The sequence below is a fragment of the Pholcus phalangioides genome, unplaced genomic scaffold (genome assembly GCF_987345545.1).
Source record: "Pholcus phalangioides strain wild (caught in Gottingen) unplaced genomic scaffold, Ppha-v1.0 ptg000021l_1, whole genome shotgun sequence".
Taxonomy (NCBI): Eukaryota; Metazoa; Arthropoda; class Arachnida; order Araneae; family Pholcidae; genus Pholcus; species Pholcus phalangioides.
In genome coordinates this window covers 12,252,817-12,279,768 of record NW_028301614.1, presented here as the reverse complement: position 1 = coordinate 12,279,768, position 26,952 = coordinate 12,252,817, and the positions used below count along the sequence as shown (strand labels likewise).

The following is a 26,952-nucleotide window of genomic DNA, read 5'->3' as shown; positions in this document are numbered from 1 at the left end:
TGCATGATGCATTGACAAGTTTTATGTGTTAACTGGATTTGCACAAGAGCCATTTAGAAGGTGATATTTTCAATTATGTTTCTGTGTGTCAGCAGGTTGATCAATAAAAATCTTGGTTGAAAAGTAGAATTAATTTGATGGCTTACTAGCTATAATACCCGGCGCTGCCCGGGTTTTCTTTAATTTTTGGGATTTAACTAATAATGAACACATTTTTAATTACCAATTAACAAGTTTTCATTGCTAATAGATTTTTTTTATTATTAAATTTTAATAATGGGTGGACCATTTGGGAAAGGATTTTGAAGTGCTGATGGCCCACGCGGTCTAATTAAGTTTGAAAATCCTGTGCTAGAACTTTTAACATATTTAAACAAATAATTTAGTATCATCGGCATGGAAAATATTCTCAATGAACCCCCGGAAAAAATAAACTTCCTAACTTTTTATTTTTTCTGAGCACTCAAATTTGTAGTTTGATTCGTAGGAATTTTTTGATCAAAGTTTTTGGTGAAAAACTACCAAAAAACGTGATCAATTTGTTTGAAAATTCCTGAAATATTACCGATTGCTCAAAAGTGCTTAAAAAATGGGACCAACAGCTCAAAAATATCCAAAATATGGCATTTCATAAAAATCCGAAGTATACCCTATAGCGATTATAAAAAGTCCGTAATAAAACACTCGAACCCATTGAAAATTCAGACAAAACATTTTTACAGAAGGGAAATGTTTATTTCCAAATTTACACGAAAGTCCACGAAATGTTATGACACAAAATATTCACAAAATGTAAATATAAAAATAATATTAAAGAGGAAATGTTCCGAAAACTTTTGATCTTCATATTATTCTTCGAGAGAAAAATTTCTCATTCTTCTTTCTTTGATTGAGAGCGAAACTAATTCTTCGTCCTGGCAAATCTTTGGCTTCTTTTCGTCTTTCGTTGCCATTTTAGTGTGAAAAAGTTGCCGGAATAAGTGCGTGAAGTGTTGATTATTTTACTTACAAGATTTATCTGCAAAAGCAAAGGAACCAATAAGTATCGTCGATAATCTTCGTCATAACCGCAATACGTACATCACAACGAGAGAAGAAGAAACTAAATTTTTTTCAACAAGTTGAATTTTTTTTTCATAGAGTTATATGCGGTGACATTTAAAATTAAAATGTGGAAATGAATGTGTCACATTAAGAGAAATGCAAATGCTACCAAGTAAGTGCTTAAAACACAAACTATCAGTTCGATGAATGCTATCAGCTAACCTGTAAGTTTTGACGAGATGCAGCTGCTACGGTAAATGTGATAAATAAATGTAATTTATCACCTTTATCTGTGATTATGCATGATACCCTAGTGTAATTAATGAATTGGAAAAATATGAAAAAATTCCCCGAATGAGTCTAGCATGTGTGATGATTATAGTCGGACCCCGATATAATGATACAATGCATGTATGAATCATCATGTATAGTACATCATATAGTACGATTTATTATGGTTCACCAAAGACGCTACGCTGGTATTATGCATAATCACCGATAAAAGTGATAATTTTTTTAGTACTTATAAAATTTACTAATGACACTTGGGTCATGCTATGCATAATCGCAGGTAAATGTGATAAATTTAGTGAAATTTATCAAACTTACCAAAGTGCTCGACGATTAGCATAATAACGGGTTATTATGTATAACAACAGGATTTATCACGTTTACCGTAACACAGCCATTGCATAATGGATCACCCTATACGGCGAAGGTCCAAAATTCGATCGCAAAGATCACGCATATTAAGTCACTTCTGGGACAGTGGTTATCAATCTGGATCCATATGTCCCCCTTGCAGAGTTGTTCTACGGGAGAAAATCAGGTGAAAGGGGGGAGCCGTGAAGAATTAGAGCGTTCAAATGAAACTATGGAAGAAAATGTTACTACTTTCAGAATTCAGCAGAGCTGTCCACAGAACCAGGGCCATCTTAATACACAGGCCCCATGTCGGCATGGCCTGGAGCCTCATATCCATAGGGGGCCCTACATGATGAGATTTGGTACTATACTTTTCGAATGTATGTAAATATGTAAGCTGTTACTTCCAGCTAATTATGGGGGTTGAGACGGCCATGCATACCCCCCCCCCCACACCCCCACAAGAGATAAGAGTAGGTCCAGGGTAATTTTTCTGGAGGGTCGATTGTTGGTTCGTTGGATCGTCCATATTTTATACAGACCTACTTTTCACATTTAATTCGACTCTTGGGAAGGACAATCAGGCAAATAGCATTGCCGGACCAAAAACGAGTAGCATCCTCCCTAACAATTTGCTGCATCACGTTTAGTATGAGCTAAGCACGCATTCTCAGGGCTGAACACTTGTATGGCCTATGGGTCTCAGATGAATAGACAGCATACATGATATTTGGTGATGCTGTTGGTGTCATGCTGATGTGGAAAATAATAGGCAGGTCTTTCTTTCAACGAGTAGAGGGCCTCAGAACATCAATTTGCCCGAAAGGGGGGGGGGGTTTCGTTGAGATGACCCTGCGCATTTCTCATAGCTCTTTGTGAAGTCATACACTATTTCTCAACACTAATTTTTACCCATCTGAACTATGGTTTCACCAGGATTCTTGGTGGATCAAAGAAGTGTCGAAAGATTCCTGAGATTTCTCTCAAACAACAAGTTCCATAAGCACTCGATTGGATTCAGTTCGGAACTTACAAATCCGAGTGTTTGAATTATGATTCATGCTCTTTCAACAAAAATTTTACACCAAAATTTTACGAGCACGAACGATACATTGACCTGAAGTCAATGTATCGTTCGTGCTCGTGTCATCCTGGAACACGTGACTGCCTTCGGGGTTTGGGGATGTCCATCGAAGGATTAAAGTGATAATTGCACATGCTGAGACACTCAGCTGATGTCATTTTGCTGCTGAAGATTATTGCTGATTCTAGTTCAGCCCAACAGAAACAGCCGTAGATCATAACACCTCTTTTTTAACACTAGTATATATGCCAAGGGTTTTTTATTGACCTAAATCTAGGACCACATTCGTGGCCAGCCTGTTCCAATGCGTTCCAAGGTTTGTCATGGCTGACTAGTGTGGCCACTTCAGCATTGGCAGTGGTCGTCAAATGTTGGAGGACGGTCGAAGAGAGAGCGACCAAGGCTTTATGACCTCCAACGTAAGTCAAAGGAGTCGCCTTTCTTCCCCATCTTTCAAGCCGTCTGGTCACACATTGGTCGAAGAACGCCAACAGTCACAACACGGAGTGTGTTCTTGAAGCAAATATTCGCCAAGAAACATTGGGCCAAGCTGGGTCAGTGTGTAACTAGCTACTCGAAGCAAATATTCGCCAAGAAACATTGGGCCAAGCTGGGTCAGTGTGTAACTAGCTAATGCCGCTGGTGCTCCGTTGCAGCAGGAGAAAGAAGCAAACATCGGAAGCAATTATTTGCGAATGACTATGGGACCAGGCTGGACACAAGTGTGACCCTATCTTAACAGTAGGGTGAAATTAATACGTACAGTTAGTGGCATATATCTTCTTATAGTAAAATGAACTTCTATGCATATCTATTGAAGGAAAAATATCACGACGCATCCCTTCGGATCTAACGCGGGGTAAATTGTTATGGCTGAGGCAATGTTATATTCCAAAAAAGCCGAAACTTCTCAGTTTAAAATTCCAGGTAAAGAATCAGCTTTAAACCATCGCATTGGTCTAATAGGCTAATAAGGCTAAATATGGTCCTCGCAATGTGTCTCTCGCATGGAGTGGCATGATGATGTATTTTAAAAGGAAATTTTTCTTAAACCCTTTAATGAAGATGAGGGGGTTTTTTCAAAGCGATTTTTCTATCGCAGGGGAATTATGATGTATGGCGGTGATTTTTAAGGAGCCTTTAATAGCCGCTGCCTACGCTTTAAGAATCACTGATGTATATATATATATATGGAAAAGAAAAGTACTCACATATGTTTCGTTTATGTACAAGACGCGAAGTCTAATAGTGGAGTCCGTGATGGAGCCCAAGTCCGTGACCGTGGAGGCCGAGTCCGTGGTCGTCAGCGTGGTAACCGAGATCGAGGGCGACGTGCTTGACAATTGGCACCTTCTTAATGACGCTGACGTCCTTGATGACTGGCACGTGTTTGACGACTGGGATGTGCTTGACTACGGCCACGTGCTTGACGACCGGCACGTGTTTGACGACTGGTATCTTCTTCACGACGTTGACATGTTTCACGACGGGATAAATCACCTTGTGGTGGTGGTGGTGGTGATCGAACAGATTGTGATGATGGTCAAGAAGGTCCAGTCCGTGGTGAGGAATGACGCCGGCCATAACTGCAGCGGCCATCACCAGTACGATGGCGAACGAGAAAATCTGTTGAAATCATACAAAAAAATTACTCTTCCTCATTTAGGAAAGTACAGGGTGTCCCATAAATACGTAAACCGTTTAAAAGTTCATAAAAATTGAAGAAATCTATTTATTCGAACGCGGTTTCAGAAAAACTTATTCTCGCGATTTTTTTCCATACAAAAAAAGTTGACATTTTTGTCAATAAACACGCTGCTGCACGAAATCACATCACTGGAAATATACAAATCAGAGTCCCATAAAATGCAAGGTGTGCGATTAACAGATCATTTCTGAATTTTCCTGTAATTTGCACTTTCATAAGACTTTCATTTTAATGGTAGATAAAGCGCTGAAGTTATAGTAATAGGGTCTGAGTCAATAGTCAATAGTCATGACTGTTAAGACTTAGAGTTGTACATAGTTAGCAATTGGAGGGTACAGGTCTGCCAATAAGAAGCATATATACGATACACGCACACAGTATTAGTTCTTTCAATCATTTTCACCTCAGCCACGAATTTTCGGCTGAAGCTTTACAAACGTTTCGAAGGCAGAAGAGATTGAAGACGAATTCAAGTACATTCACTCCTGATTTGCTTTCTTGCAGCTTCCTCCATCGACAAAAAATTTGAACTAATTTTTTTTCTGTATCAAAAAAAAAAATTCTCCGTTCATGACCATAACTTTTTCGCACACCACATTCAAATATATCAATTTTCTTCTCAAATTTTTATAAATTTTTAAACTATTTATAAATTTACAGGACACTCTATATGTATAAATAAATCATATTTATATAAAAATTACAATTTTATTTTAAAAATGAATAAATGGGTCATAGGCAATCTCCGGTTTAAAAAAAAACTCAAGTCGTTCGTGTTGACTATTTGATAGATTAAACTCACGAAATAATGAATGATAAACACGATTATCGGATAATCGTGAAGACTTCCCAGAAAAGATAATTCCTTTCAATATCTGTTAATCATCAATTATTTCTGACCACAATTTCCGCGTGATTTAATTTCGAATGAACTAATTATTATTAAGTGTTTTCTCGGACATCGAAATCAGCCAAGCAGGTGAAATTCCGATAACAAATTTTTATGATGTTCATTATTGGGTCGCAAAAGGAATATAATGATTGTAAAAGGGCTCTGGTCTTTTTATATGTTCGCCTTCTGTTTCCTTGAGAGGGCCGATGGCTATTCATGTCTTTGGGTGAAGTGTTCGTTAGCAGATAAGTAACTTTGTTGGGAGTACCAAGTTATATCCAAAGATTTAATGAGTCGAATGTGGCTTTGATTTTCCGAAAACAAAACTTTCTATAGATAAAAAAAAAAGCTCTTATTTGACGTGTGGACGTTTTCCTGTTATTTGTCTTCTAAGAAAAAGTTATTCAATCCGTGTTTTTTGAGGAAACGACTGACTGTAATTGCAGGCGCCAATTGTGCAGATCGGTTGCGTAGGGTTATTTTTGCTCTGTTCTATATATATTAAACCTCCCATTCCCACGACGAGGTCAATTTGACCCTACACCGAAATTTTTGCTTTTATTCTACATTAAAATTTTTGTTAGTGAATAAGAGATTCTGGGTATTCAATCTTTTTATCTACCTCTATATAGTTTTCACCTCATAAATACTTTATAAAATATTTTTACTGGGGCTGGTCCAATTAATCGATTAATCGGATCGGTTGATCGATCAATTGTTAATCGCAGTAAAAAGTTTCAGTTGAGTTAATCAACCCGATCAAAATTCTATTATAATTTTTATTAAAAATAAATGATAAACTTGATTTATTTGACTGAACCGATTAAATGTCTTATAAATCATGTTCCTGATACAGAACATTCCATATAAGTGACCGTATTTAAAAATATTTGAATACGTTTTCATCAAATTTTTCGACATGAAGAAAGACAAGTCGATTCAACCAAAAACTGATGGTCATTTTTAAAATTACGGATTAAAAAAACGACACGATCCAAGTTAAAAAATTCCGGGACATGACAAGCATGTTTATATAGCATATCGTCCCTTTTATACTACAGATTATGAATGTGCAAATTTTCATTTATTTTGCTATCCAAGTTTTTCCAGAAACACAAATGCATCACCCTATTGAAACACGTGTTACAAAACATAAATAACACGGGTACAGTCAACATTAAAAAGTCGTTCTCCAAGTTCTAGAAATTGGCACATTCATGTTTCTGGCAGCGATATTAAATAGCGGGCGATGCCTTTATTTCTTAATCTATTTCTAGATTTGTTTACATTCATTCAGTGGGTAGATGCGTGAAATGAATAGAATGCATTTTTTTATAGCATCACTTAATATTATACAGTTACCAGCACTACGTTTGCTATTCATATATTTTTCCCGCCTAATTTTATCATAACCCGTGTTTTAAGGTTTCAAGAAAACATTGTAAAACTTTGTTTACAGTGCTTAGTGGTTAAATCTTACAGTCGTGATAGAAGTTTACTTTGGTAGGTATGCTTATTGTTTCAATTGTGGATGATAACTAATCTAATTAAATCAGTTTGTTAAATACTGGTTGTTTTTTTGTGAAATGTTAAATTTTTGAGGGGTGACTCTTGCGCTGCCAATGTTTTATATTCGTTACAGGAACATACAGTTATGCAAATCCCACGAACATATAAAAAAATGTTAGGCTCCAAGCCCTATAGAAACTACGCAGATCAGATTAACTTTCAAATTAATTCGAGAAATTAGCATCACATTTAAATGATAACACCAAAAGAGGCGTTTTCGACTATGCAGGTTTACATTGTAGACACGAAAGAATAATTTCCTGTATTTTTATTTGTAATAATTTATATATTTTTTTATTTGTTCCTAATTACTTCCAGTTAGGTGAGATGGGAGCATACGCTTCGAAAAGCGAAATATCAAGGCAATAGAGTAGTCGCCCCCTTTCAGGTGGGATGACTTGTGGGTAGGACTTTTCATTTTTCTGCATTATAATAAGTTACAAAACGGTTTATTCTTGTATAAACAAAAACAACTAAAATCTTCTTTCTCTCTGGTGGTGCAACTTTTAGTAAAGAATGTTAATTCGTAAAGGAGATTATACAAAAGATGTCAAAAATCTGTGGCCAGGTCACCCGAGTTTAGGTGGTCACACTTTCTCGCGATCGATCACAATCCATCGCAATCCCAAACCAAATAGCACAGGTCTACAAAAAATACTTTTGAAAGCTTTTTTCAATTCTAATAACTTATTTTCATGTTATTTTCAATGTTGATTCCAAAAATGCAATCCATTTTATTTCTCTATCACGTAAGGTTTTTTTCACAAAAAGATTTCATATTTAAGGGAAAACAACCTAAATCCAAATATTTTGGAATTTTTATTTTATATGATGCTCTGTCATCATAATGATAGACCTTAAAATCAATGAAATACCTATGATTTACTATATTTATTGATAACGCGCAGTTTCAATGTGATTTATATGCCGCGTATGTATTATCATTGAAATTTGATTTTCACTTAATCTCAAATAGAAGAATGTATCTGGAAAAACCAATTCCAGATTTTTTTGGAATCAGTGCCCCAATATCACAATAAAATCACTGAACTAGGTTTGGCAATGATTTACTATATTTGTTTATAGTATGCAGTTTCAATGTGGTTTGCATGCTACCTTTGCATTACTAAATAGTGGAAAATTTAATTTAATTTTCCCCTTTACCTCAAAAACTAGACGTGACGAAGTTTATAAATTATTTATAAAGTAAATTAGCGTTCAAAATAAACTATTAAAAAACACTAATTATTTTCTAAGAAAGCTTTTTCATCGCAGACCTGCTTAATGAACATTGATCCAACAGAAAAAAAAAAGCGGTAGGTACTTACAGCGGCCTTCATTATTGATAGAGTCCAAAGGGTTGGTTTCGACTTGACCTGTGGAGTGAAACTTTGTTGTCTTCGATCAAATTCCTAATGTGTTTATATATATATACCTGAAAGTACCCCGCCTTTTTTTCTCTCCCTCTCCTCCTGAATAAATGCCCACAAACCGGCAAAAAAAAGCACCTCGTAGCTGGAGGCGCCCCCTCATGTTAGTAATAGGGCGAAGCTTATAATTGCCCAAAGGGTTCGAACTACTGGACACTACGATCTTCCGCATGTGTGAGTGTTTTTTGTGGGTTTTTTTGCCTTTATTTTCTCATAGAAAGGAAAGCTGGGGGAGAGAGAGAAAGTTGCTTAAGTTTCACCTGTTGGAGAAGGAAGGGTTAAACGTCCAGAGATTAGCATCGTTTCGCTTTACTTGAAACTGACCCATATCTGATAAACAATTTATGATGTAATCATAAAAAACAACGAAATCGTAAGACATTGAACATGAAAGACGACGCGGGACCCATTTCGCCACTCCAACCGGATTCGAATCCTTTCTTCCGATTCGAGACAATGTAAAATAATAAGCCATTAACTTGAAACGGCGATGAGAATTCATTTTTTTCCATTATCATTTCCAGACCATGTTAACGAGGCTTTCCAGACTTTCTGTGTGTGTGTGTGTGTGTGTGTGTGTGTGTGTGTGTGTGTGTGTGTGTGTGTGTGCACATGATAACGTCGTGTCTGTCCTCGAGCGAAAGAAGTTACATAATACAATGTATGTCTGTTTAGTATTTGGTTCGAGGAATTCGGAACATTTTTATTTCTTCATTTTTGCTTCGGTTTTACGAATAGCAGCCATTGAACCCGATGGCCTGCTAATGCCAGGTAAGGGGGGTATCCATAATGATTATTGTTTCGCCTTTAAAAAGGGGGATTTGAAGCCGCATGTACAACATGTTGACGCATTTCTATCAGGTGTTCTTCATTCGTGACGTGAGATATGAAAATCCATTATATGTCCCTGACGAGATTATCCTTCCTGGCAAGAATAATCTTCGTAGTTATGTAGCGTTATGAGTAAGATCTAGGTGAGGTTTACGATGTTACGGTGAATGTGATAAATCGCTTATTATAATGTCTGTTACAAATCGTCTTGGTAAGTATGATAAATTTATCACTTTCACCTGCGAATATGCATAATACTCAAGCGCCGTTGGTAAATTTGATAAATACAAAAAAATTATCACTTTTACACGAGGTTATGCGTAATAACCAAGTATTGTGGGTAAATTTGATAAATTCTTCAAACTTATCTCCTTTATCTGTGATTATGCATATTACCCTAGTGTCATTGACGATTTTGATAAATATGAAAAAAATTACGAATGAGTGTAGTATGTGTGATGAATATAGTCGGACCTTGATATAATTATAACAGATTTTTTTTATCGTACCCCGATATAATGATAACAAATTTTACGATCATATCCCGATAAATCATACAATACATTACGATTTACTATGTTTACCAAAGACGCGACGCTTGGGTATTATGCATAATTACCAGTAAAAGTGATAATTTTCAGTACTTACTAAATTTACCAACGATGCTTGGGTACTATGCATAATCAGCGGTAAAATATGATCACCGGTAAAAGTGATAAATTTAGGGAAATTTATCGAACTTACAAAAATGCTTGGTAATTATGTATATTAGCCGCATTTATCACATTTACCGTAACACATATACTGCGTGATTTAACAAGAAGTCATGGTATATCGCAGTGTACCTACTTTGTAAACATTAGGAGGCAGGGTTATGGCATGTGGTGGTTTTTGAGTTGGACTAACGTCACCACCGTACTGTCCAACCAACAAAATGAAGTCATTGAAGTACCATAGTTTACTTAAATTTTTTCTTCTTATCCTGTCGCAGAATAACAATGAAAATGCCAATATGCATTGGTACTGAACTGGGAGAAATCGGAAATTTGGTTTGGCCACCGATAAGTTGCCAACCTAAATCCAGTCGAGCCTATGACGCTTGCAAGAGGGAAAGATCTGAGGAGGCTGAAAATTGAGTGCTATCGAGCTATATACGGCTTCACCTCTACATAAAATTAATGCCATGACAAATGAAAGTATCATTCGTGTTTATAAGATTTTCAAACAAAGTGTTCGAGCATTTTCGCCCAGGTAGAGCGCATGTCGATACCTAAGGCCGCAACTAGGGGGGGAGTAGGCGGATCTCATGCCCCGGGCGCTGGACCAGAGGGGGCGCAAATTTCATTCTGAAACCTGTCCTTGAGGGGGCGTCAAAATGCGCACTTGCCCCGGGTGATCAAGCATTTAGTTGCGGCCCTGTCGATACCTACGAACATAGATTTTGTTGCTGCATAAAAGCAAGTAAGGTAATAGAATGTTATTGCAGGTACTTTCTTTTGTTATTTATCATCAATGTTCTGTTGAACTTAAAATTTTGCATCTCTAAGTAAAACCACAATTCGCTCCATCCCGATTTCCCCCCCCCCCTTCAAAATTTTTTTAACATTAAGTTCTTAAAATGAAGTATAGATGGCGTATGCATATATATATATATATATTCGTTTTCGTTTTTTTTTTTTGTAAATTACTATTTCTATCTTTTCTAACAAGTTTGTTTGTACTACATGGGCTGATTATACATCGTTGAGTGGTGGTAGAGTTTCTGATTATCCCCGATTGCTCTTTTGTTCGTGATTAAGGGTTCGAACCCAGATTCTCTGTTTGCATCACACCTTTTTCTTCCGATTGCATGAAACCTGTGCGAAACGGAACGTCAAGAGACTAAAATGATATTAAATTTTAGACAGGTTTCCATTTTACAAAGGTGCAAAAAACACACACAAAAGCATTAATGAATAAAGGGACTTTTTTATATATTATTTATCGATAGGTTTCCGTTTCATAAAGTGTGCGTCTTAAATAGTGACAGAGGAATACCTCGGCTTACGAAGTTTTCGGCTAACGAACGTGCTTCTGGAACGAATTATCTTCGTTAGCCGAGGTATCACTGTATTAGCAACGTATGAGTGTCAGTATCATCTTTCTTACATAAAGACAATTGGAAAAAAAAGGGAATTTTTTTTTTACTCAGCCGTTTTCAGAGCAGCATTTTTGTGTTGTGACTATTCCCGCAGCGTGGGGGTTGATAATTTGTTGCATTTCAAACCGCTAACTTTCGTCGTGCCTGATGTAGGTGGAACCAGCACGTGTGAATCCGATAGTATCGGGGTTTAGACTGAAGCATATTCCATGACTCCCCTTCGGTGATTTATTTATACACTGAAGATATCAACGAATGATGTGAAAGCGTTAGTGAGTTTGTGATCTTCATCGTCGTTTTATATATGTGTTTCCAAGAGCATATAATTTTCTATTCTTCAATCATTGATGGCTCCGAGAAAAATATGTGAAGAAACAGACGGATTATCGCATATCAACGATATTTCGCACAAAGGACCAAATTATTAGCAGGCGTGACACAGATAGCTTTTGGAAGAAATTGCTATCGTCAAGAACTATACGTAACATCATATTGAGAGAGGATTTCATTCATGTAGGTCAAGGATGATTGGTTTGAGTCACCTCTGGGTTCTACCGTATTACTTGCTCACGTACGCCAAATATACTGAGCACAATCCTTTTGGATATCAAGCTTCCTTTCTTTCCACCGCTCATCAACTCGGGTCATATCGCCATACGGCTATTCATCCGTTGGGTTGGAAAAGTCTTGTTATAGGAGTACTTTTGTCCTCGTCTTGAACATAGGTGACTTTCCGCGAGGACATATTTATTTATTTATTATATACAAACCTGTGCAAGGCCAGTAGGCTCTAACTCCACAGGTGCACTATTCAAACAATCAATAAAATTGGAAAGAGACGGCAGGGAACATCAGTACACATTCATACACACGAATATATATATACAAAGAGAAAAATGCATAAAAGATATAATAAAAATATAAAAAAAAAATCCCCGAACACAAAACAACAATAAAATAAACATGTTTACACAATAAAATTCAATATATAAATCAGAATAAAATACATGTATATATATATATATATTTAAAAAAACACAAAAAAAAATAAACAAACAAATAAAAAATCATCACATGTAATTCCAAATTGAAATAATCGATAGAACTGATGGAAAAAAAAAAGTTATATAAACAAAACAAGCATATATGCACCAATAAAACCCGACATGAACTAAAATGCATAGCACATTAAAAATGTCGAAAGATCAGAAGCGTTGAGAGAGTGACAGAATCTGTGATATGTAGATGAACACACGAGATCTGGTGGTAATTTGTTCCATACTCTTCCAACTCGGCATCGGAAGTTATAAAATTTAGCATTGTTCCTGGCATTTAGATACCATCTATCGGTGGTCGCCACAAGTCCATTAGGGAAAGAACTTTTCGTTGCCGTTTCCTTGGATTGACATATTTCACACAAATACAAACGTATTTCACACAAATACAAACATATTTCACTCAAATACACAAATACAAACATATTTCACTCAAATACACAAATACAAACATATTTCACTAAAATACACAAATACAAACATATTTCACTCAAATGCAATTCATATAATACACAAATACCCATGCATATAGTACGAACACTTTGCAGCCTCAAGGGGCCGAAAAGTCGCTCCAACAGGCCTAAAGGAATTAATTATTGAATATTTTTTAGCAACAGCGTATTATATTTATTAGATATGCTTCCATGCATTTTCGTTTGTATATTTTTGAATAAAAGTTCAGAATTAAGTTATTTATTGTGAAGCTCAACATTAGGACCACCCTTATGGGTGTGCGACGCGACAGGTAGGTACAGTCGCAATGGGCCCCGCGTTTTAGGGGGATCCCGCACAGTTACGGTAATAATCTCTTACATAAATTCTGAATTTTCATCAATTCTGTAATTATAAATTTTCACAAATCTGGAAAATCTGCATTTTCATCTGGAAGGAAATAATTCTAGAATTATTTTTATATATGTTTCTCACATTATTTCTTACTCACACATTCCGAATTTCCACCAATTCTGGAGCTTTGAACCTTCACCATTTCATTTATTCTGAATTTTCATTAGTTCCCAACTTTGATTAGGTCCTAATTAAAATTTGTTTTAGAATCACAGTGTATTTTTCTTTCATCAGTTTAAATTTTTCTTCAGGTCGAGAAATTTCTATTTTTTTTTTTGTTAATTTACATTTAATTGTGTCTATATTTTTTCATGAATATTTTTCAGCGCTCCTGTATACCGCTGTGTGGTCGTGTGGGCATCGTGCTGCACTCTTGTCCTGAGGATCCAGGTTCGAATCCCGTTGACGGCACGGTGATGGTCGGCTGAAGGCGGTTTTCCAACTTCGAGGCACAAATGTGAGAGCCTGTCTTCCATTTGAAAAAGTCTCTCCGCAGACAGCAGGCAGATCTACAACATGATACTGACAAAACATGAAAATGCCCATCTTTACTAGAGAATATGAAAGGCAGCGTGAAAACGAAACAAGTGCAACTCTACAACATAAATACGTTAGGGCCAAGCATACACTCAGAACACACATTCTCTCTCCGGCATGTGCCGATTCGTTAGAAATTCCGTAGAGGAATGTGTACGAGGTGCATGTTCGGTTAAGTAATAGTAGCACCCCTGTATGCTTTGTAATAACAGTACACATGAATATTTGGATGCCGATTCCCTTCTACCACAGAACTTATAAATCGGGGCTTAGGGGACCCGAAATTGGCAAGACGCTTCTGGTCCAGCTATTATGTTCGCACCGGACCCCACGTCTGGTGAGGGCGGCCCTGCTCAATATGATATAATTATCATGCAACATTTATTTTTTTTATTACTGTCTGTTTTACTTGTAATCTGTTCAATATTGTTTTTATGTACTCTTACAATACAATCATGAAAATGGGGGGGGGGGGGTTAATGTTTAAGGGCAACGTGGTGAAAGCTCTTTTCGTACAATGTTTTATTAGGTTTGTATTCGATAAACTCGATTATATGTAATTAAAGTGCATTCGTGAACTTTTTCCAATCTCATGACGAAACTTTTCTCAACCTTCAGATTGATCCAAACGCGAGTTCCGGCAATAATTCATCAAATAGCCATCGGAATTTTTCAATTGACGCCTTTTTTCCTTTTCGTTCCAAATGATCGATCACAGCTAAGTGACATCCTGGCATCGAGGTGCATTGAATCAAAGAAACCTATTACTAACGTCATACGGGCTGTTGTACATACCTCATAAAAAAGTTTCATTACCGTGAGGACTTTCCACTTTTCTTCTTCGATTCGCTGTATCTCAAATGAAAAAAGTTGTTTTTTTTTAATAAGGCAGGTACGTAAGAAATAAATCACTGGAAATGCTCTACATTTTCTCAACTCCCTAAATATTCAAATGGAAAAACTATCAGTGTACAAAGCTTAATGCTCTTGTGGTTATCATTATAGTCATTGGCAGGCTTCCTGCTGTTTCGCAACATTCGTGGAACGTGACCATCGTTTTGACCCATCATTAACGGTGCTACTGGGTATTAGAACTCAGGAAAAATAAAAGAAACATATTATATATATATATATTTTTTTTCTACCTCGGTATCTCAGAGGTTTAATCTGACCCGAGTTTAATGACATTGGGTGAGGCTCAAAAAAATATTGGCATACCCTAAGGCTGAGAACGTTGGAGAGGTCTTAAAACATAAAAACATTCAGGCCCATGCGAGCAAATACAATATCAAGTTCGTGACTGGATTCCAAATCACGATTATGGCCGAATCAAACACAGGATTCATCTTAAAAGGCAATTACTATGTAATTAATAACAAAAGCGACACGAACAAAAATTCAAATCGTCTCGTCGAATTTTATGTGCGTCATTCCGCCGTGCTTAATATTTTTATGATCATACTCTTGGATACATACAACCCTTAAACAGGGTATTCCCAACCTACCTGTGCTCCGTTAAAGATTTCTTGGTGATCCGCGAAGAGATTGGAAAATAAATAAATAATTTTTCTCCAAGTGTTTCCAAAATTTATATTCGTACTAGATTAAAGCTGGGAGCTACCTTCTCTTTGAATCAACGAAAGCAATATTTTTGATATGGTAAAATGTATTCTCAAACTCTAAACGTCCATGTTTTGCAAACTTATTTCCCCATGAAAAAATTATGTCTTTCTTTGTGACTTTTGTCCACAACCAAAAAAGGGGTGAAAATAACATTTTATCAGTAAAAATGTGACTTCTCTCGAAAATATTGAAAATAAGTTCACAGAGTATAGAAAATATACGGTGTAATAATAACAGAAAATACAATGTAAAATATGTTCAATATGTCCCATCATTGAACTGGAACTACTGCCGTTACCTTTCAAATAAAAAAATATGTAACGTGATTCTTTTTTCGATTGAAATTGATGACCGAATTTTGAGTGTATGTGCCGCATAGAGAAATTCGATATTTTACGATACATTCCACGCTCGTTATAACGACAACCCCACGTTATAGCGCGACCATTCCATTACAATGACCGGCAAGAAATTTCCTAAGTGTTTTCATATATGTGTCATATATGTTTTCTTTTCGATATAACGACCCTCCCAATATAACGTTCGTTTTCGACAGAATGAAGGGGGAGGTGTCGTTATATCGAGCGTCGACTGCACATTAATAAATATTTTATAAGTAATAATATTAGTTAAATTGTTAAGTCGATTTCAAAATTTTAACGGTTGTTGTTTGTGTACGATAAATTAACGTTAGTAAGATGCACAAAACATTTTCCTTGACTTTTTGCAATTGTAATCACAAAGAACATAAGGTAGAATCACTTCCAGTCTGTACTTTCCACAGAAAGAAGTGCACATCAAAGAATCCCTTTGATCTCAATTACAAAAAAATCCAAGTTGCACTATGTCCTGCGCATCGTACTAACACACACACGTTAGTTTCCCGTACAAAAACAACAACTGTTAAATTTTTCAAGCAAACTTGACAATTAAATTAATATTACTTATAATAATCTAATATTATATAAACTAATATTATTTATAATAAGTTCACAAAATACTTATCAATATATCATATTATATTATTGGTTTTTTCTATGCGACGCATTACTCAAAATTCGATCATCAATTTCAATCGAAGAATCACAACAGTTTTATTTTTCATTTGATAGGTGACGTCAGTAGCTCTAGTTTAATGATTTAATGATGTTTATATGTAGCATAATGTATACTGTACTGTTTTTAGAAAGTACAATTTACTGATAAGTTTTATTTTCACCCGTTTATTGGTTGGGGACAAAACTAACAAAGAAAGGCATAATTTTTCCATTGTGAATAAGTTTGCAATGTATCGTCGTTTGATGCATTCTCAGTCGTTTAGAGACTGAGATTGCATCCCTGTACACAGTGTTTTTTCTGAGCAGAGAAAAATCCCCTACATCGTAAGGTATTGTGTATTATTTTGTCACAAATATTGAAGTTCTACGCGCAGAGAAACAACAGGTCTGTGCAGGTGAAATCAGCCCTAAAGCAAGGGCTTAGTCCCTTGGGGCTACATAGTGTATGTATTATATGTGTGTGTGTGTTTTGTGTCATGTAACATATGTTTGTATTAGTATATTGTATTATATATTTGTTTATTGTAATTTGCTGTTTGTTCGTTTCAATTAAAAATAAAAAAAATAAAAAAGAATGTACCCAGAGTATCTGGAAAAAAAATAGAGAGGAAATTTTTCATGTAAAAATAAAATTTTTCCTTTCCCCGCGAGCATCTCGGTGCTCACCCATGACTCCCACAATCTGAAACCAGGCTCCCCGAACTGAGATGTTTGGTGGGCCTCCTCTGTAGTGAATTTATAACGAACAAAAATAATAAGATTTGTCTCGGGTCCCCGTTCTAGTGCCGGAGGGAGGGGGGGGGGGTTCATGGTTCTCACTTAAACCATTGTAGATGGATGCATGATTTCCTACTCAGAAGATATTTACTGACAACTGGGATGAACACCCCGATTAGCATCCTGGTTATTTCAGTTTCAGGGGGGTTGGTGCACGATCTTGGCTTGCTGCTTTTCTATGGGAAAAATCCTTTTTTCACGGAACATTTAAAAAAATTTTCTATTCACTTTAGGCACTCAATTTTTTTCCCTCAAATACTATGAATATTTTATACAATTTAACTTGAGCATTTAGGATTTTAATTGTTAGTTTTTTTTTCTCGAATTTCAACTTAAAAATCACCAAAATTTATCCATATTTTGTGGATAAAAAAATCCTAGTGTTAAAGTAGGTAACACCATAGTGTTGAGGCAAAGTTTGAAGACATTTGAGTGTGTGGTGTTCGATGTTTTCGATATCTAACAAAAAATTTAGTTTTGAGAAAAGTGCATTTTGGCGAAAAACATTAGCATATATAACGCCATCAAGCAGTTTGTATTAAAATGTTTTTAAAATATTTCTAGTGCAAGGTGGAACAAATCCTTGAACACAATTAGAGAAGTATTTAAAAATTTAAAAATGATAAAAAAATTTTTTTTTGGAAAATTTGCGTGCAGTGGCTTAAGTCAGAGTTCGGGGGCTTTTCTTCTATTGTTGGTTATAATCAAAGGTCTTAATTCGTGAATATGTCTCCCAATAGGCTGACAGGGCTCCAACCTCGTAGCTGCGCATTGACTTTACGACTTCGAGAAAGTCGAAGTTGTCATCGTTGTCAGTGAAATCTTTTGTACCTCTATGCTCTGGCAACGTTCCTTGAGTGAGGGCTGCGGCATGATCTGTTCTCCTCGCAAGTGGAGGTCGTTTATCATGAACTTTTTCCATTTTGCCCTCAAGAAATATCGTGAAACCCTCCCTCCCCCCCCCCTCCGGTCTTGGATGATCGTTGGACCCTCACCATCCTTCACTACCGCTCCTCGATTAATTCTACCCTTAGTTTCACCACGTGGAATTAGCTTGTGTGCGAGCAGGCAGGTGCGTAATGAAATGGGCTGCCCACTACCCCGCATAAACATTTGTTGTGGCTTGTTTTTTAAACTGCTTCAGGTAGGTCAAGAACGGACAACGGTGTGGAAAAAAACAATGTTCCTCTGACCCATTCCACTAGTTTCAGATTAACCCTAGGCAACACTAGGTGAGTAACTCTATGGTCTCCGGATTGTTCCAGAACCTCTGAAACCCTATTCACGTCTTTCCGCAAAAAGTTGCGGTAACCCTCAGAAATAGGAAGTAACAGTTGGAAAAAAAACAGGGGAAATTATCTATCATTCTTACGATCAAATATAAATTGGCGCAAGGAAAAAAAAAATGTTGTCAGTTTAAGAGATGGGCAATTCCACGAAATAAAAAAAATATTTAATCAAATTACTTTCGTTTTCCACAAACGGAGCATTTTTGTTGAACTCGGGACCTATGGTCATATTATATTTAAAACTGAATGTTAGCTGCAGACCCAAGTCGAGTGCCACTCGTTCCTGCGATGAACTTTTCACCTGAAAAGTGTTCCGTGACTTAAAAAGTTTGGGAACCACTACCCTAAAACACTATTCCAATAGTCAATTTAAATTGTTGTTTCTTCAGTATTATATTTGATGGAATCCCCAAGGTTACGGAATCTGGCGCAAACATTAAGCACGGTATTCCGAGCTATTAGTACACTACTTCACCAAACACCAACTCTGGCCATATCGCTGTATTGCAATTTACTGCCATTAATGAGATGGGTTGGAAATGAAGACGCTGTCTATCGGTGGTCGCCTCAAGTTTGTTAGGGAAAATATCTTACCAATATCCTCCCTTGGGTTCGCCGTCGCAGCATCTTACCACCACGCTAGCTGGCTACTTCACCAAACACCAACTCTGGCCATATCGCTATATTGCAATTTACTGCCATTAGTGAGATGGGTTGGAAGTGAAGGTGCTGTCTATGTGAGGCGGTGGTCGCCTCGAGTTCGTTCGGGAAAATATCTTATCTTGGGTTCGAACCCGGGACCCTTACAACAACCTTCACGATGGCAGACGAGCATCTTACCACCATGCCACTCGGGCACAACACTGCAGGGTTCGGCCGGAATGACGCTAGCTGGCTGGTACACTGGCTTCTAAAAGTTAAGCACGCGATGGCTTATACAGGGTGTGCTGTAAATCTTAATTCGGCCTATATATCATCAACCATTCGTCGTAGAGTTAAGGTTCTAATTTATAAAATGCTCAAAATGTGTTCAGGAATCACTCTGTCCTAGTTTTGACAGTGGGAATATAGCGTATCATAAAATAAAAAAAATATAAATTTTTAGATCGTCTCCCTGTTTTCTAATCTTCAATCGGAATGTTATTGCAATGTCTTTCCTTTCTGTCGGCCTCGGGCCAACAAAAAAATCCATGTTTCCAAGTGCAATATTTGCTGAGATATCTGAATTCAAAAATCGCGAAAAAGTTTGGAACGAACAGCTTAAATGTGAGAAAAACGTGGTGTGTCCGTCGACTAATGCTGTTCTTTCCCAACTTTTCTTCGATTCTTAAATTCAAATATCTCAGCAAATATTGCACTTAGAAACATGGATTTTTTTTTTGGCCGCAGAAAAAAAGGGCAAGACCTTTCTTATTGGAACTTAGAAGACGCAGAGGACTGTATAAAAATGTAGATTCTTTTATTTTATGATACACTATATTTTCGCATGCACTGTACAGACTAATTTAAGAATCAGACACATTTTGAGTGCTTTTTAAATTAGAATCATACCTCTACGATGAACGGTTGATGAGATAAACGCCGAATTAGGACTTACTGGACATCCTAATAAAACTTTTACCACCACCACCACACCTACCGACACCACCTTAATCTTGCCCTCTCTGATTGGACAGTTAGTGGAGCACAAACCCGTTGTACTCCTGCGTACAGTCCCTTCATGTTGAGCCATCGGTGCACAGTACTGGCAGATCACCCACACTTCGATTGATTTTGAAGTGTGGGGATTTGGTGCTATTGGAATTTTTGAATTAATCTATTTCAGCGTTTCTCAACCTATAGTCCGTGACTATGGCATAGGTGATCCACAGGCAGACTTGATAAAATTATTTCCCCGTTGTAATTGGTATTAATAATATCTATATAGGTTCAAATAAAAAATGGTACCAGCATACTTAGTTTCACCATACATCATCGAGGAGAATACAAGAAATTGCTATCCTAAATACTGGACATCACTAAATTTTGTCCAAAATTGCAATTTATTGCTCTATGTGCAATTTGCTAACTACTGCTAAAATTGTTGAAGGTGTGAAAATAAACGGCTGCTACGCAACAAAAATGCATCTCAAAATGTATGAAAAAAATATTCAAATGATCAGATGACCATATTTCATTGAGAAAAATGAAATTCCGTTTAAACTGGAATCTTAAATATGTAATAATGTGTAAAATACGGGACATTGGCAATTGTCTTTGAAAACCTTGTCATAATTAGATACAATCACCAATCGTAATTAAAATACCGAAACAATTGAGGACAAAAAGTTAAACTTGACAAATATGTGAAAGGAATATTTTTAATTTTTCACATAATTATCATAACATAATGTATATTATGAAAATGCTGTTTGTGTATTCACGACTTTAGTAAATATTACTAATTCAAATAAGCATCATTGAAAAAGTGGGACAAATATTTAAAAACTATCGGAACAACGAAAATTACAGGAACGTCCTGTAATACGGGACACAAGTAGTCCGTCAAATTATTTCAGTCACTTTACTCGTACTAGTCCTTGTTTTCAGAAAGGTTGAGATCAATTCAATCATTCGGATGCAAAAAGCAAAACGTATTTTGCATTGATGTCCAACCAAAGTGTCAGAGAAGAAAATTTATGACTTCTCGTTTAATAATATTATAAATGATGGGTGTTGCGACATAATAATTTTTTTTAACACACTCATATCCCATTTCTCTCATGTTTTTATTATTTTTTCAGGTCATTTTTTTTTTCTTCCGGGTTAAACAACAGAGACAAAATGTCTCATTGCTTATGTCGGACGAGACAAAGAAAACCACGTTAATGCGGCAGAGACATTTCAGTATATAATATGTTTCATTTACACGTGAGATTGAGGTAATTAACATTTACGAGAGAGAGAAAATCGACTCGAAGATAAATGGTTCTTTGGAATTAGGACGGACACTTGTTTTCTGATTCCAACACGAGAGGGATCGAATCATGCCCACTTCAGTTTATGACTCAATTTCGTACACGGCCACTAATAAGGCATCGCTTTGTTCGAGAGACTTCATCCTTAATTAAATTTCGAGTTCCTTTTAATCAACCTAAAAAACCCGATTGCAAAGTTGTTACCCTGTTTCTCCTGGGGCCAATAAAAAAAAGTTCGGCATTTTTAATGCAATGAGGAGATGAGGAGGGAGTACAGAGCCACGCGTGCTCATGATGGCATACGGGGCTTGAGCTGTTGAAACACCAAACATGGCTCCCGCTCTGTCCCTTGTGGGATATAAATTTGATAAGGGACAATTTCAGGTTGTGGTGCTGCAGGGAGTTTTTCTCTGATGGGGTTGTTACTTAAATGGAATAGCTTACCCCCGGAGGTTGTGAATTCTAACACAATTGACACGTTCAAAAAGAAATACGATAAACATGTTGGGGTAAATCAAGAAGCTATCTATACTTACATAAGATACAACTATATTTTTTATGTGAGCAGTACATTTATATTTTATCATGATTTTCGGATTTTATTGCTCTTATTTGGTTGCTGTATTTTTGATGTTGTTTTGATAAATTGTCGACACGTCCATATTTTTTTTATGGACATCTTTTTTCAGCCACCTCGTCGGGCATTTTACCTGTTGTGCCTTTGTATTTGTGTTTGCATTTGCATAAAATAAAAAAAAATTAACTTTTCATACGGACACCCTGTGCTCATAAACCCAATAAGAAAGTTGTTTCCCTGACTGTCCAACTGCCAACAAAAAAATTCCATGTTGCTAAGTGCAATATTAACTGAGATATTTGAATTCAAAAAAAGAGAAAAGTGGGGGGGGGGGAAATAAGATAAATGCGGATATAAAACACCGTTTTACTAACTATAAGCCTCGCAACATGAATTACGCATCTAAGTTCTACAAGTTAGTTGGATACTTTTCTACTTGGTAGTATGCCGCTGGGACCAACGCAGTTCGCTAGTAAATTGCGGTGCGTGTTCAGGGGCGTAAGTACGACCGACCTTCAGAGAGGGGCTTAAAAGACTTGAGCGGAGGCAAAAAAAAAATTTCCCGAGAAATTTTGAGTTATCACCCTTCAAACAGCGTTTAAAATTAACAAAAATTGATTTATATACCATATAAAGGGTCCATATAAAGGATTATATACCATATAAAATCCTTTTGATATTTTAATTTTTTCACCGAAATATTAAACTTTTTTTCCATAAATTTTGGTTGGCTTGGGGGGGTGAGGGGGAAACAAGTCCCTGAGCGCCCCCTGCATACGCGTCTGTGCGTGCTGGTAACCATGCACCCTGCATATTGAAGTTTTCATGTATTTGTGTTTTTTTCTGTGCATTTATTTGGTTTCTTTCTGTACATTTATTTTGTTTTTTATGTACTTATGTTGTGTTTCAATGAATTGCATTTTCATATGTGTATTAAATGTGTGATTTCGGAGAAATCCGCAGCCAATGAAGCTTTTTTTTAGGTTCAGATTCGTGTTCGGCACACCAAATTGCATAAGAAATAACTATTTTTGTCTCGGACGCAGAAACTTTGGCAAAAGTTGTTCTTCAATGTTAATTCGAGTGGTCCGGAATATCAACGTCTTGGTGCTTCGTAATGAAAAGCCCGATGTGAGACCATTAACACGGGCCCAAAATTTCCGAAACTTTTCTGTACTTAAAGGAAGGGATCAAAATTTTCTGTGAATCCACAAAGTGTGAGCACTATAACACTAATGATTATCGATCATATTCCCCGCAATAGGAACGCTTCCCACACTTGAAAGTAGGTTTAAACCAAAAGTAATATATGAACCGTTTTCACTAGATAAACGCCCATCGAGAGTCGATCGATCCTTTTAAGATGCAGGCGTGGTGATCGCTTTCAGCGCAGGAGAAAAATAAAAATGAACATGAATTGATCGATGTGTCAATTAAATGAGGTTTCGATCGGAATAATGTAGTCCAAAATGTCGCGATGACTAATTTTAATTAAAAAGGAGCAATTTTTTTCGTTAACGAGGAAGCGAAAAGTGTCCATATATCACTTCCGTGAATTAATGAATGACCATTGAAACGACCACAAAGACACCGAGAGACGCACACAGTACACATACAATGACCACACCCGATAGCACCCAATTCACTATAACACGGAGAGAAAAGAAAGAAAAAAGATCGAATAATGACTAGAACAAATAATTACCATCCACTTTGGAAAATTGAAATCGTGGGAAAATATGTTTCTGCGTTTCGTTAGTTTCGTAACAACATGCATTCATTGTTGTTGTTGTTGTTGTTGCGAAATTCATTCAGAGTCCAAATGAATGAGCGACCGACCAAAAGTGCTCCATTGTGAAATGTTCACGAACGATTTGTTTTTTTCTCCACAAATGAAAAAAGAGCTCATAATAATAATGAATGGCATATTTATTTAGAATCATTATCATGATCGACAATCGGTGATTTGTTATAACAACGTTATCTTATCTTAAGCTCTAGTGTTTTTTGATCGATATCCTTTTTTATTTTGTATTTATTTTCCACGTGACATTATCACGATTTCATGAGAAAGATTGAAGCGGTAATTAGACATTCGAAGACGTCTCTACAAAATAAATCAGAAACAGTTTTATTTTTCTTTCAGTATTTTTTTATAATATACATAATAATACCTGGAAGTTTATTACAAGAGAAACACAAAATTTGAATACAGAAACAAGACGACCAAGGGGACTTGAGTCCCATACTGGTCGTTACAATAAAAATACTTGTATATGTTCAAATTATTATAATAAAATTGTTACAATTTATGACAAAAAAAATGAAAATGCATTAATTAATGCGAAAAAAGAGTAATTATTTTATTTAAGAGAAAAATGAAAGAGAGAAAGTAAAAAAAAATCAGGCAGAAAAAAAGGTAAATGAACTAGTATAATATTAAGTGGTGCTGAGGCAAGTGTAGCACTTACTCTACGACTCAATTATAATTAGAAGGGTTTTAATTCACACCAAGAACATAATTGCGAAACAAAATTAATCAACAGTTAATTAATTAATTAATTATTAAATGTTAAATTGCTTATGGCCATAGACCGGAGTCGAAAAATTCAATTATTGAATTTAGAAATTTTAATTAAATGCCATAATAACTCCACAATAAATCCCATGTGTGGTAGATTTGTTCACTATAAAAATGTTTAGCGATAATCGTGGTTTGGCTTTAAATCATAAGGGGGGGGGGGGCTTTTTATCAGAGGGGTGTGGCGGCACGAGGGAAGTAGAGCATGAGCGGAGATACGGGGGGGGGCACATCAAAAGTGGAGTGAGCAGATCTAATGTATATGTATGTACATGAATTGGCATCACCATCATCGTGCCCCCCCCCCAGCAATAATGACCTTTGCCCCCCCCTCCAGACTTCCAAGTCTATCTCCACCTATGAATATGCTGTCTGAAAGGTAATATGCTGTCTTTGTCCGATACAAACTGTCCGAACCAACCTCCCCATCCACTTTATTTTCTTACACAGCCGAATGTCTATTGACATCCTCCCCACCACCACAACCCATCTGCTTCTCGAAACTTCATCCCACAATCAGTTATTCTACGGAACAGGTTTTCGGGAAAAAGAAAGCGTTTCACTTTTTGTGATGATTTCCTTTATACAAATACAAATACAACGCCACAACAGGCAAAATGCCCAACGAGGTGGCTGAGAAAAAGATGCCCATAAAAATATGGATGTCATATATTTCAAAAATAATCCTAATAAAAATTATAAACAATATATACACGTGATTAAATATTATACAACGCTCATAAAGAATACTTATGGTTGTCTTATTCTAAGTATGGATAGCTTCTCGATTAACCGCAACATGTTTATCGTATTTCTTTTTTTTGCACTTTCCCTCACAAATTTTCACTCTTATGTACCCCTCACTCTTACGTCGCTATAGAAGTTTCACTTCAAAAACACTAGAATTTATGGATGCTTCCCTACTAATGTAATGAATATGCAAAAGCACTGAAATGATGTACTAGATTTGTCGAAATAGAATTACACTGCTTTTCTCTCGTGAAGTGCATCATCAGTTCATTTAGACCGGGACCTACAATTTATTGCCGATTCCGGATGGCAACCTTTTTTATACTCCCCGAGAGGTTGGTACGCTAACTCCTCGATGTGGGACTCTTTGCGGTAGCAGTCTGTTTCTGTAGTCGTGTCACCGTTTCTGATGTTGCATCATCAGTCTCCCTAATTAAGAAAAAAGAAAAAAAGTCCTGTAATAAACCCGCATCATGTGAATCCACGAAAGTTGGAGCTTTCAACAGTTTTCTGATTTGAGGTCCAACAAATACGCTCTATTTTAGCTTTCCCTCACTGAACTTTCTTAAGAGGACTATTACGACATTCTTCATTAGGCTAAACTTGATATGAAGTGGAAGTAACATGTTTATACTGAGCTCAAACTAATCGAACGTTTTTTTTACATTATCCTTTCCGATGATATATTATATCATTGGAAAGATAATGTAAAAATACTCCACCACCACCAGTACGAAGCAAAGGAGAGTGAGTTTGTTTCCATTATACACTAATACTACTTTAAAGCTGATTTGTTTCAGTCAATAAATATTCACCCTCTCTTGTGTGAGCAACGCCGAATGCCCATTTCCATCATCCGTTCATTTATTTCGTTTCGGAATACTCACGCCCACATAGAAAAACGGTCACATCTTGATCTAAAATTGGAAATCGTTTTTTCAGTTAGCAGAAGATTCCATTTTTTTTTTACCTAGAACTCCAAATTCCAGCCTGCTTTAAGCGTAAGCTTTAAATTGTAGATTGAATCATTCAGGTCTCTATTCTATGAGGTGAGGTCACAATCAAGTCTGTACAGTTCTGAAGGTCTTACATCTTCTTATTCACTTTTCTCCGTCGTTTTTAATTCAGTGCTTCCCAAATTAGACTCGCTGTGCAGTATGTTTAATTACAAACAGTTCAGAATAATCATAGATTTAGTTTCATTAATGTATTCTGGCGTGCAGTACAAAATAAAGAAAGCAAACAACACAAAACTTATGCTTAAATAATATAAATTAAACCTTACGTGTTAGGTTTCTTTCTTTCAAACCGAACACGGCCATGCTCTATCGCCGTCGGTCAATTTCAGTATATCCCCAATGGGCTACACCGTGGCGGACTTTATTATACGAGAATAATAATAATGCATGAAATAAAATAAAACAACGCACAGATACAGGGATTATATACAAGTAGAACTTGTGTAACGTAACACAGAAACCATAAAGAACATAGAAAAACATGTAAAGTAAATGCAGAAAAAAAATTATACAATATATACAAATGAGTAAGGGGCTCAC

At 36.4% G+C, this 26,952-nt stretch overlaps 1 protein-coding gene across 2 annotated transcripts; it reads right to left on the bottom strand.

Annotated features, from left to right (window-relative positions):
• Positions 1-718: 718 nt before the first annotated feature.
• Positions 719-23,940, bottom strand: LOC149070636 (uncharacterized). 2 transcript variants are annotated; one of them, XM_089249107.1, is made up of 3 exons: positions 8,271-8,337; positions 3,985-4,399; positions 719-1,018 (listed from the first exon to the last, which is right to left on the bottom strand). In XM_089249107.1, the coding sequence occupies exons 1-2, from the start codon at positions 8,280-8,282 to the stop codon at positions 4,016-4,018; spliced, it is 396 nt and encodes a 131-aa protein (XP_089105233.1). In that variant the 5' UTR covers positions 8,283-8,337; the 3' UTR covers positions 719-1,018; positions 3,985-4,015. The 2 variants fall into 2 exon arrangements, with proteins under 2 accessions (XP_089105233.1, XP_089105232.1); XM_089249106.1 differs by lacking the exon at positions 8,271-8,337 and adding an exon at positions 23,768-23,940 and having other exon boundaries at positions 752-1,018.
• Positions 23,941-26,952: the final 3,012 nt, after the last annotated feature.

What these genes read in the sequence shown, in the direction of transcription:
- LOC149070636 (XM_089249106.1), bottom strand. Translation starts at nt 23,839, where the DNA reads ATGCATGTTGTTACGAAACTAACGAAACGCAGAAACATATTTTCCCAC. An exon ending in TCAATTTTCCAAAGTGGATG is followed by an intron (nt 4,400 to 23,767) that starts GTAATTATTTGT and finishes TGATTTCAACAG; the next exon opens with ATTTTCTCGTTCGCCATCGT.